Source organism: Bolinopsis microptera, chromosome 8 (genome assembly GCF_026151205.1).
Source record: "Bolinopsis microptera isolate Bmic1 chromosome 8, MBARI_Bmic_1.0, whole genome shotgun sequence".
Lineage (NCBI taxonomy): Eukaryota > Metazoa > Ctenophora > Tentaculata > Lobata > Bolinopsidae > Bolinopsis > Bolinopsis microptera.
In genome coordinates this window covers 14,371,188-14,383,845 of record NC_087079.1, presented here as the reverse complement: position 1 = coordinate 14,383,845, position 12,658 = coordinate 14,371,188, and the positions used below count along the sequence as shown (strand labels likewise).

The window sequence follows — 12,658 nt, the reverse complement described above, 5'->3', positions numbered from 1 at the left end:
TTTAACGAAGATAATGCAAGATACATACTAACTTTGATTAAATTTAACAAAGGTAATGTACCCACAGCTACAAGAGTTCATGGTTCCAATTTTGCAACCTTGACAGTCAAAACAAACACTAATTATCATTATTAATTATCGCCTCGTTTACGATCGAGTACATTAAAAAATCATGCAGGAATGGCTTCGGTGGAAAATTTACTGTGACCTGGAAATTATAAACTTCCAAAGTGCAACTGTCCAGTTATAAAACTCAATATAAATTTCAACTATTCCAGGAATGCGCAGCATGTGATCCCGTACTACAGTTCGACTGTGGAGACCGCTGTATCAGTGTGACTGATGTGTGTGATGGTTTTATTCACTGTAAACAGGATGGAAGGGACGAGGCTAACTGCCAAGGTAACTTACTCGAATTTGTATCCATTACATTAATCGATATACGCTACGATTTTTATAGCATTTTTTACTCACTTCAAATTTCATAACTGGCATAATAAGCATTATTTTTAGGTTTATTTTTTTCCTCAATCTTGTAGTTGAACTCTCTCAAAATTAGTAATGCACTATTTTTATTGTACATTACTAATTGTGATAGAGTTCAACTACAAGATTCAGAAAAAAAAATTCCGAAAATAATCCCACTTCAGCATGTAAAAAGGGACAGAAGCAGTGTAAGAATGGCCAGTGCAGGGCCACTAACCGGTGGTGCGACCGGACCCCGGACTGTTCTGACCGGTCAGACGAGTGGAACTGTACCTACACTATGGTAGATCCCCGAACTGATGGGAATCAGGTCTGTCAAACTGGAGGCTCCGCGTGTGAACCATGTTGAAAGTGTGTAGCCACATTTGTGGCTTAATTCGTACAACTTCGGGGAAATTTTGATTGACAGACATTGTTATGAGTGTGCCGTTAAATTTATCCGACTGACTGTACTTGTTTTAAAGTTCTCGTCGCTGTTTCAGAACCACATAGCCCCCACTCTGATAATAATATTCGCGGCCCTCTTCATGACTGTGGTGGGAGTTGGGCTTCTCTACAAGTTCAACATTCTACCTCGAGTCAGATCTACGTACAAGCAGCTCACTCAGTCCAGCAACAAAACAGTAAGTATTTCCCTTTCAACTTTCCTTTTCATATCGTGTCTTCATTCTGAAGAACAAGAACAGTTTTCTGATTTTAGAACGGAACCTAATGATAATTTGCTCTCTCATTTCCTCCTCTCTATATGTCTAAAACTCCTCCTGTACAGGTGGAGACGAACGTATGTGTCACTACAAACACCTACTCGGAACTGGAGACAACAGTGTGTAGTTCTGATGGTGCCTGGCAACGGAGGAACAACAAGTCTCTAGATCACTATGAGACTATCACTAACAGTTCTATAGGGTCCAGTCTTAAACCTATTAACACGTTAGTAAACAGGGAAGATTGAGTGATTAAGTATGCAGTCACGAGAAGGCGAATAGGGGCACAATACCCAATCTTCCAATCTTCCGTTGAATTATTAATCATAATCAGAGGTGGTTAGTTATTTACTCAGCGAGTAATTACTAACACAAACAGTTGTGTTTGTGTTATTGCTAATAGTACGAGGCCACAAAATAACATTCGACAATTAGCTGGACTGTAACCTTTCATTACCAGCTTGCAGCTCAGCAACTGTAGTGAATATATATTTTGACCATAATATGATGATGTGTTCTGTAAGTGTAAGTTGTAACACAGTTTTGACGAGCATCTTTTCAGACAAAACCCATACGAAAGGTTCGGTATTGCTCCAGTGCAGAGCACTACAGATGTCAGCATCGCAGACGGACCTCCACCCTCAATAGCTAGCGGGGGCTACTCCTCTGGTCCCGGGGCCTCCTCGCGCGCACCTTCACGTGCACCTTCTGCCAGATCTCACGCGCACTCCGCGCGATCACGTGCTACTTCAGCCCGGTCACGTGTCCCCGTCAGTTACCAGTACCACGTTAACAACAACGTCATCTGGGACGATCATATCAACAGGTAACATTTATTCGTACTAATTATCATATTTGATATTTTATCTCCACATTTTCTATTGTTCTCAAAATCGATATAATTATTATGTTGGTCCCCATTTAATTTTATGAATAACTAACGTATCTAAATTTCATTTTCCTCAGTGTGTCAGATTACGATCAGAACTGTTTATCAGACAATTATCAGTCCGAGTTTTCAGTGGGGTTCTCAACCTCCCGTCCGGAGCGACTAGCACGGAACCTAGCTCCTTGTGGAACTCCTGTCACCACCGACAACGACGACTGATCACATGATATTTGTCGTCATTTAGTCGTCCTAATCACTAATATCTTAGATCTGCTGATAATGTGATAGCCAAGCTCCGTGTGATGTATTTGGAGTGATGTTTGCCGGCACCGTCGGTTACCTACTGTTATCTACTGCATATTGTAATTTATACTTTGTGTAATATAAAGACATTGATTATTAGTTCATTTTTGAACTAACTATTGGCTCATTTTGTTTTTATCCAGGTTTGTATCTTGATCACCACCGAATGCTGTTTTTAATTTTTTGGAAGAGACTGAGAGGATGATTTCAGGAAGGTCAAGATTCCTATGCCATTTAAGTACCTGGTGTTTTTTGCTAACATTTTAGCAAATTTTTATAAAAGTGATAGCGAAATCATCTTTACCGACATTAATGTAATAATTATAATGTACTGATACATAATTTGATGATTTTATTTTATAATTGACATTTTGAATACTGAATTAAGTTCTTTGAATGAAGTTCTTCGACCTTGGACCTGTTTACCCTATTTAACTTAAATTCTAAAGGCAAATCGTTTATTGAGTCGGATATTTTAATCTTAATCTGATCAGTAATCTCAATTTATTTGGAACACTATTCTCGATGTTTCACTTGTATTCTCGAACATGTGTTGTGGTTTGATTGCATTGCATAAGTTGCATCCAAGTTGGAAACTGTATAGTAATGTCAAAGTAGCGGCGCACGCTACTTTGTCATTTGTAAAACTCAGCACCCTGCCTCGGACCATAATATTTCGAGAAGAAAGCTGTGCGCGCTACTTTGACGGATGTTACTCGTCTGTATGGTATAAATTTCTTCGAAGTAGGGCCAAGAGCGCGCCGCTTTCTTCTTAACGGGTACGTGATACTCGTAAAATATCTGTTCCAGGACCGTCGACGAGTCCAACTCGGCGCGCGTACTGGTCACTGGTAGGTTGTAAACCTACAACTTTCTTCTCGAAATATTATCTGCCCGAGGCTTACCTGGGGACCCTAGTAGTAAAGTCATTCCCGATCTCATTTTTAAATCCCGGAAATCGGGATTCCCCAACATTTAAAAGTAAACATGATCAAATAATTTTTCTCGCAACCGTAGATCTTGTCATTGGTCATACGTTGTATGACCCGCCGCGCACGAGTGCGCGGCTCCCCCTGTATCGTTGAAACTCTACAGGGGTGAAGCGACAGTGGGGGTCACCACGTGATACAACTTAGATCGGCAAAATGCACTTGGCACCACTGGGCCTCGCCGAGCTGGGAAAGATTGACCTCGTGAATCAAGTTATATTTGGAGGACTTCGACGCGCCGCATTCTTGCTTCGCTTCGCAGAGCAACGATCTCGACGGATTGACATCGTCAATCAAAGTTATATCAGTAGGTCAATCACCAAAATTGAATATTTTGCATTTTTGTTTGCGATCTATTTATATAACCTTGCATGCTCTAACCAAAGCCCTTTCGCTTGCTGTAATGCAGTAGCGTGCGACCGCCGCGCGCGTAGGCTCATGCATCATGGCTATGTGAATATATTTGCTACTTATTTGTTGTATGTTTACAGCTTGACGGATGTTACTAGCTCGTCTAAATTTTTTCGAAGTAGCGCGCGCCGCTTTCTTCTCGAAATGTTGGCCCGATGGCAAGTGCTACGAAGTAGCGCGCGCCGGGCCAGATCATTAACAATGGTCAAGTTTAAAACCTACCAGGACGCGTGCCGGCCGATTTGGACTCGTCGACGGTCCTAATAATTGGAACAAATATTTTACGAGTATCACCCGTTAATTTATTTGTCATACGTTTATGACCCGCTGCGCACGAGTACGCGGCTCTTCCTGTATCGTAGAAACTCCACCATAGTGAAACAACCGTGGGGGTCACAACGTGATACAACTATTTGTACCTTTGTATTGCGATCGCGATGCGCTACTGGGTGCGCCTCGCCGAGCTGCGAAGAATTGTCATCGTCAATTAACTATTACCTATAACCTTGTATTCAGTATCACGTCGTGACCCCCACGGTTGTTTCACTATGGTATCGTTTTTACGATACAGGCTAGGGGAGCCGCGCACTCGTGCGCGGCGGGTCATACAACGTATTTCACATAGCCATGTGTATACGCGTACTGCGTGACGCGCTTGTGACGCGCTTCGGCGGTCGCGCGCTACTGCAAGCGAGAGGGCTCTGGTTAGAGCAAACAACGTATGACAAGCTTCAATTTTTCAGTTTTAAACATAGGTTTCAACTCTCCTCCTTTCATAAAATTGTTGACCATTATTAATGGTCTGGCTCGGCGCGCGCTACTTCGTAGCACTTGCCATATTCGAGAAGAAAGCGGCGCGCGCTACTTCGAAGAAATTTAGACGAGTAAAATCAGTCAATGAAATTGTTATGTTGTTACGTACTTCGATTTGCAATTTGAATATATTCACTAACTAAAGCTAACTAACTCCTTTCGTCAAAATATCATCGATCGGATTTTTATCTTGTCCTAGACTAATATTTTACGTCAAATTCTTATCACTTATGTTGCTAAAATTAAAAAGTGTTTTATTATCGTATATAATAGGGCAATTGAAAGTATTGGAAAACATATCCAATATAACTAATTACATTTTTCCTGGGTCTTTGTACTACAACGTATGACAAACTTTGCCCTTATCAGAGGGTTTATCCATTTGAAGTACAATTGAGATTGGCTTTAATCTTCTCTGAGTAACACAAGTTATTGCCGACGTTTCGCCCATATAGCTTCTTTTGATTGCGCGTTTTGATCTAGAAACACATTTTTTAGAGATTTTGCTGGTGTGTCCTCTAAAATTACCTAATTTACCTACCTATACTTATAGCCGCTATCTTATCACAATATTTGACGACTGTTTTCTAACCAGGCTGACTGCGGCTGGTGCTCCAGTTCCCAGTTCTCTTGCGGAGTGAAGTGTATTGACAGTACCTCACTCTGTGATGGCAGACTCGACTGTCTTGATATGGAGGATGAGAGTGTTTGCAGCTCCTCTAATGATTGTAATGGGTACGTTAGTTACTTTAACTTACTTATAACCTACTTTACTTGAAGTTACGTTTATGAAACTACGCGGATAGGTCCAAATCTAATCCATAATAGCGCCCCGTAATATTAGGTATCACGTTGTGATACCTAATTTTTGTTAAAACTACTTGGTTAATCGACATCATCCGATTGTTTTGTTGAATGCTTATCAGCCTTTAAAATTCTGTCTTCAGTTATGTTCTCTTCTCTACTGCTCCAGCTATTACTCTCACACATAATATAATAATTACCACGCCCTGATCTCCCCTGACAACAGGTACAAGTGTAAAGGAACAGGAGTGTGTCTCCCAGCTAGGATGAAGTGTAACGGGTACAGGGAGTGTGAGTTGGGGGACGACGAGAAGAAGTGTCCCAGAGTGGTGAGTAACAAACTAACTACGTGTTAAAACGTGCCCCAGAGTGGTGTGTAACAAACTAACTACGTGTTAAAACGTGTCCCAGAGTGGTGAGTAACAAACTAACTACGTGTTAAAACGTGTCCCAGAGTGGTGAGTAACAAACTAACTACGTGTTAAAACGTGTCCCAGAGTGGTGAGTAACAAACTAACTACGTGTTAAAACGTCCTGAGGGAAACGTGTACCTTGTTTTAATAAGTGATGATGATTTTCCTGGCATTGAGTTTATTATCCAGGAAAGTCTATTTTTATTCTGCAATTGTTGACACTTATGTCACTCGTTACATCACCAATAAAAGAAGTAGCAGGATTTATTGGTGCCATCATTAGTATCGAATAAGTTTTATCATTGTTGAAACCCTGACTCCTACTTTCTTACTTCTGCCGTGTTTTGTACTGAAATACCTACACTTCCCTCTGTAACACCTCTGTAACACATCTGTAACACATATGTAACACCTCTGTAACACCTCTATAACACCTCTATAACACCTCTGTAACACCTCTATAACACCTCTGTAACACCTTTGTAACACCTCTGTAACACCTCTGTAACACCTCTGTAACACATCTGTAACACATCTGTAACACCTCTATAACACCTCTATTTAACACCTCTGTAACACCTCTATAACACCTCTGTAACACCTCTGTAACACCTCTGTAACACCTCCCCCTTCAGGCTGCTAAGTGCAATCAGTTAGAGTGGAAGTGTAATGACGGTACTTGTATCAGTAAAACTTGGCTCTGTGATAGACATCCTGACTGTGCCGAGGGAGAGGACGAACAGGTTTATAATTATAACATATTTATAACATATTTATAACATATTTATAACATATTTATAACACATTTATAACATATTTATAACATATTTATAACATATTTATAACATATTTATGACATATTTATGACATATTTATAACATATTTATAACATATTTATAATTCTAACAAATTTACTTTTGTTGTGTGTTTCTTGGGGTGTCTCATTATTAGTTGTATTTTTCTTTAAACTCTTTTGTTTTTGTCAATTATTATGTTGATATCATGCAAACTGCAAACTAAGTCAAAGTGAAACTGTCAATGGAAACAATTATAGATAAAATTAAACATACGGGTTAAAATTAAGGTATAATTAAAAAGTGGGGGGCCCAAAAGTATCAGAATTTATCAGAAGAGGCGAATCCAATTAAAACAATTTAAATGTATGTTGAACTGAAGTGACCTACAGTTCAATCCCAAGTTTTCAAACGCTAACTTAAAAAGTAATCTGTGAGATGCAGTTCAGAAGCAAACTACCAGAGTATCTTTATCTCTACTTTATCTTACGTTTTACTTGTTCTTCTCTGTCTTCGCTCCTCCTGCTGGGTATATTCCGTCAAATAATAGTTAGTGTATTATAGAGCGAGGGAGAATGGAAGGATATTTTTGAATAGTGTTTGTGAAACTTGCAATCCTTACTGTAAATTCTTGATTAAAAAAGAAAGAAAGATAGCTGAAGACTTTTGACTCTAATATAAATCAAACTATAGGTAGACTAAAAAACACGCTTCGAACTTACCACGAGAAAAATTTGTATCACGTGATCTTATGTGAACTCTTCTAACGTGATGGTTTAACTTCTTCTTCACTTTGGCTCTGTAATCACAATGTTCGCATCCAAACGGCCTCTCGTCCGAATGTGTATGGGCCATATGAATTCGCAACGCCCCCGTATCAATCCCTCTGTAGTTACACTGAGAACATGGGTAAGGTCTCTCTCCGGTGTGTGTACGTTTGTGACGTGTCAAGCTCCCATTGGTTGATGCTGCGTAGTTACACGTGTCACAAGTATACGGCTTCTCCCCGCTATGAGATCGCTTGTGGATTATCATATCAGATCTAGTTTTGGATCGGTAATCGCACTGATTACACTTGTGGGGACGGACCCCGCTGTGAGACCGTGCATGCATCTTCAATCTGCTTTTAGTAATGGCACTGTAGGAACATTTATCACAGTGGTGAGGTCTTTTCCCAGAGTGAATAAACATATGCTCATTCAGATAGCATTTTAGCTTGGTCTGATACCCACACTTATCACACTTGTAGGGTCGCAGACTGGTATGTGTGAGTTGGTGTGACTTTACTCTACTTAGAGTACTCCCTCTGTAATCACACTCATCACACTTGAAAGGTTTTTCTTTAGTGTGCGTGCGTTTATGAACCATTAACTTCCACCTACCTCTTGCAGAGAAGCTACATTGATCACAAGGGTACGGCCTCTCCCCCGTGTGTATTTTACGATGTTCTTTTAGAGAATTCTTAGATTTAGTTGAAAGGTCACAGATATCACACTTATAAGGTCGTTCACTGGTGTGAGTACTCATGTGTGATCGAAGGGCACTACTTTGCTTAGCCTTATAATCGCACAAAGTACATGTGAACGGTTTCTCTCCGGAGTGAGTGCGTTCGTGTGATTTTATCGCTGATGCAGTAGCTGCTGAATAATCACACTTTTCAGTTTTACACCGAAATGGTTTCTCTCCTGTGTGAGTAAGCATGTGACTGTTAAGATTCCCTTTCTGTTTCGCTTTATACTCACACCGATCACATTTGTACGGTCTTTCTGCGTTGTGTCGGCGCAAATGAACCTTCAGGTTGCCTTTAGTGGTAAATGAGTGGTTACATATTTCGCACTGGTAAGGTCTCTCGCCAGTGTGAGTACGCATATGAGTAGCCAGAGAGCCTTTCTGTGCTGCCTGGTAATCACACTCTTCACATTTGTATGGTCTGTCCAATGTGTGAGTGCGCTTGTGGATTGTCAGACCTCCTCTCTGACAACACGAAAAGTCACACTTATCACACTGAAAGGGTCTCTCGCCAGTGTGAGTACGGATGTGTGTCACAAGAGAACATTTATGCTTACACTGATAATCACACCGATCACACTTGTATGGTGTCTCTGCGGTGTGTGAGCGCATGTGAATTTTCAAGCTGCATCTAACGGCTGCTGAGTAATCACACTTTTCACATTTATAGGGTCGCTCGCCAGTGTGAGTGCGCATGTGTGATTTAAGAGCACCGCTCTGCCTGGCTTTATAATCACACTGAGTACATACAAACGGCTTTTCCATAGTGTGAGTACGTTCGTGTGATTTCAGCGCTGATCTGTTGGTAGCTGAAAAATCACACTTTTTACACTCGAAAGGTTTCTCTCCGGTGTGAGTACGATCATGAATTTTCAACCTTCCCTGTCTGGATGTTGAATAATCACACTTTTTACACTGATAAGGTTTCTCCCCAGTGTGGGTGCGCATGTGAACTGCAATGCAGCTGTTAGTTTTTGCTGAGTAATCACACAAACTACAGATAAAGGGCCGCTCGCCAGTGTGAGTGCGCATGTGAACTGTCAGGTTACCGTTAGTGGTCGCCGAGTAATCACACTTTTCACATTTATAGGGTCTTTCTCCAGTGTGAGTGCGCATGTGTGACTGAAGATAAAGTTTCTGCCTGCCTCGATAGTCACAGAGGTTACATTTAAAAGGTTTTTCTACGGTTTGAGGTTCTGTCATAGAGTCGTCGTCCATTGCAGGATCAATAAGTGCCATGTTTGATGTTTATGACTGCTAGAGTTAATTTCGTTAAATTTTATTGACTAAACAGAATTAAAATTAACTCCTCGCAAAACATGAAAAAAGTGGAATGTAATAAAGTTAAAGAATACAGTAAAGTGGTTTAACGAAGATAATGCAAGATACATACTAACTTTGATTAAATTTAACAAAGGTAAAGTACTCACAGCTACAAGAGTTCAAGGTTCCAATTTTACAACCTTGACAGTCAAAACAAACACTAATTATCATTATTAATTATCGCCTCGTTTACGATCGAGTACATTAAAAAATCATGCAGGAATGGCTTCGGTGGAAAATTTACTGTGACCTGGAAATTATAAACTTCCAAAGTGCAACTGTCCAGTTATAAAACTCAATTTAAATTTCAACTATTTCAGGAATGCGCAGCATGTGATCCCGTATTACAGTTCGACTGTGGAGACCGCTGTATTAGTGTCACTGATGTGTGTGATGGTTTTATTCACTGTAAACAGGATGGAAGGGACGAGGCTAACTGCCAAGGTAACTTACTCGAATTTGTATCCATTAATCGATATACGCTACGATTTTTATAGCAGTTTTTACTCACTTCAAATTTCATAACTGGCATAACTACTAGGTTCCGTACAGACTCAACTCTGCACCCGTGTCAATATGTTCATTATATGCAAGCCTCTTGATTTATAAGCATTATTTTTAGGTTTATTTTTTTCCTCAATCTTGTAGTTTAACTATCTCACAATTAGTAATGCACTATTTTTATTGTACTTTACTAATTGTGATAGAGTTCAACTACAAGATTCAGAAAAAAAAATTCCGAAAATAATCCCACTTCAGCATGTAAAAAGGGACAGAAACAGTGTAAGAATGGCCAGTGCAGGGCCACTAACCGGTGGTGCGACCGGACCCCGGACTGTTCTGACCGGTCAGACGAGTGGAACTGTACCTACACTATGGTAGATCCCCGAACTGATGGGAATCAGGTCTGTCAAACTGGGGGCTCCGCGTGTGAACCATGTTGAAAGTGTGTAGCCACATTTGTGGCTTAATTCGTACAACTTCGGGGAAATTTTGATTGACAGACATTGTTATGAGTGTGCCGTTAAATTTATCCGACTGACTGTACTTGTTTTAAAGTTCTCGTCGCTGTTTCAGAACCACATAGCCCCCACTCTGATAATAATATTCGCGGCCCTCTTCATGACTGTGGTGGGAGTTGGGCTTCTCTACAAGTTCAACATTCTACCTCGAGTCAGATCTACGTACAAGCAGCTCACTCAGTCCAGCAACAAAACAGTAAGTATTTCCCTTTCAACTTTCCTGTTCATATCGTGTCTTCATTCTGAAGAACAAGAACAGTTTTCTGATTTTAGAACGGAACCTAATGATAATTTGCTCTCTCATTTCCTCGTCTCTAAATGTCTAAAACTCCTCCTGTACAGGTGGAGACGAACGTATGTGTCACTACAAACACCTACTCGGAACTGGAGACAACAGTGTGTAGTTCGGATGGTGCCTGGCAACGGAGGAACAACAAGTCTCTAGATCACTATGAGACTATCACTAACAGTTCTATAGGGTCCAGTCTTAAACCTATTAACACGTTAGTAAACAGGGGAGATTGAGTGATTAAGTATGCGGTCACGAGAGGGCGAATACTGAATATTCCAATCTTCCGTTGAATTATTAATCATAATCAGAGGTGGTTTGTTATTTACTCAGCGAGTAATTACTAACACAAACAGTTGTGTTTGTGTTATTGCTAATAGTACGAGGCCACAAAATAACATTCGACAATTAGCTGGACTGTAACCTTTCATTACCAGCTTGCAGCTCAGCAACTGTAGTGAATATATATTTTGACCATAATATGATGATGTGTTCTGTAAGTGTAAGTTGTAACACAGTTTTGACGAGCATCTTTTCAGACAAAACCCATACGAAAGGTTCGGTATTGCTCCAGTGCAGAGCACTACAGATGTCAGCATCGCAGACGGACCTCCACCCTCAATAGCTAGCGGGGGCTACTCCTCTGGTCCCGGGGCCTCCTCGCGCGCACCTTCACGTGCACCTTCTGCCAGATCTCACGCGCACTCCGCGCGATCACGTGCTACTTCAGCCCGGTCACGTGTCCCCGTCAGTTACCAGTACCACGTTAACAACAACGTCATCTGGGACGATCATATCAACAGGTAACATTTATTCGTACTAATTATCATATTTGATATTTTATCTCCACATTTTCTATTGTTCTCAAAATCGATATAATTATTATGTTGGTCCCCATTTAATTTTATGAATAACTAACGTATCTAAATTTCATTTTCCTCAGTGTGTCAGATTACGATCAGAACTGTTTATCAGACAATTATCAGTCCGAGTTTTCAGTGGGGTTCTCGACCTCCCGTCCGGAACGACTAGCACGGAACCTAGCTCCTTGTGGAACTCCTGTCACCACCGACAACGACGACTGATCACATGATATTTGTCGTTATTTAGTCGTCCTAATATCTTAGATCTGCCGATAATGTGATAGCCAAGCTCCGTGTGATGTATTTGGAGTGATGTTTGCCGGCGCCGTCGGTTACCTACTGTTATCTACTGCATATTGTAATTTATACTTTGTGTAATATAAAGACATTGATTATTAGTTCATTTTTGAACTAACTATTGGCTCATTTTGTTTTTATCCAGGTTTGTATCTTGATCACCACCGAATGCTGTTTTTAATTTTTTGGAAGAGACTGAGAGGATGATTTCAGGAAGGTCAAGATTCCTATGCCATTTAAGCACCTGGTGTTTTTTGCTAACATTTTAGCAAATTTTTATAAAAGTGATAGCGAAATCATCTTTACCGACATTAATGTAATAATTATAATGTACTGATACATAATTTGATGATTTTATTTTATAATTGACATTTTGAATACTGAATTAAGTTCTTTGAATGAAGTTCTTCGACCTTGGACCTGTTTACCCTATTTAACTTAAATTCTAAAGGCAAATCGTTTATTGAGTCGGATATTTTAATCTTAATCTGATCAGTAATCTCAATTTATTTGGAACACTATTCTCGATGTTTCACTTGTATTCTCGAACATGTGTTGTGGTTTGATTGCATAATGCATCCAAGTTGGAAACTGTATAGTAATGTCAAAGTAGCGGCGCACGCTACTTTGTCATTTGTACAACTCAGCACCCTGCCTCGGACCATAATATTTCGAGAAGAAAGCTGTGCGCGCTACTTTGACGGATGTTACTCGTCTGTATGGTCTAAATTTCTTCGAAGTAGGGCCAA

At 40.3% G+C, this 12,658-nt stretch overlaps 2 protein-coding genes across 2 annotated transcripts in view; both read left to right on the top strand.

Annotated features, from left to right (window-relative positions):
• The window catches only part of LOC134819489 (low-density lipoprotein receptor-related protein 5-like), a 59,474-nt gene extending 56,573 nt beyond the window's left edge, over window positions 1-2,901 (top strand). The window contains exons 33-38 of the mRNA XM_063829443.1: window positions 279-402; window positions 651-796; window positions 969-1,109; window positions 1,256-1,416; window positions 1,753-2,016; window positions 2,157-2,901. Of these exons, the coding sequence (XP_063685513.1) occupies window positions 279-402; window positions 651-796; window positions 969-1,109; window positions 1,256-1,416; window positions 1,753-2,016; window positions 2,157-2,298 (978 nt within the window). The 3' untranslated portion in view covers window positions 2,299-2,901. The remainder of the gene's footprint in view (window positions 1-278; window positions 403-650; window positions 797-968; window positions 1,110-1,255; window positions 1,417-1,752; window positions 2,017-2,156) is intronic.
• A 1,678-nt stretch (window positions 2,902-4,579) lies between these two features.
• On the top strand, window positions 4,580-12,430 carry LOC134820173 (low-density lipoprotein receptor-related protein 6-like). Its single transcript, XM_063830394.1, has 10 exons — window positions 4,580-4,666; window positions 5,191-5,330; window positions 5,626-5,728; window positions 6,448-6,555; window positions 9,759-9,882; window positions 10,198-10,343; window positions 10,516-10,656; window positions 10,803-10,963; window positions 11,289-11,552; window positions 11,693-12,430. Exons 1-10 carry the CDS (start codon window positions 4,580-4,582, stop codon window positions 11,832-11,834), a joined length of 1,416 nt encoding a protein of 471 aa, XP_063686464.1. The 3' UTR covers window positions 11,835-12,430.
• Window positions 12,431-12,658: the final 228 nt, after the last annotated feature.

Excerpts from the sequence above, each read along its gene's own strand:
- LOC134820173 (XM_063830394.1), top strand. The coding sequence starts at position 4,580 with ATGGTCTGGCTCGGCGCGCGCTACTTCGTAGCACTTGCCATATTCGAG. Across the intron at positions 4,667-5,190 it reads CTTCGAAGAAATTTAGACGA|GCTGACTGCGGCTGGTGCTC; the intron begins GTAAAATCAGTC and ends TTTTCTAACCAG. Across the intron at positions 10,344-10,515 it reads CCCGAACTGATGGGAATCAG|AACCACATAGCCCCCACTCT; the intron begins GTCTGTCAAACT and ends TCGCTGTTTCAG.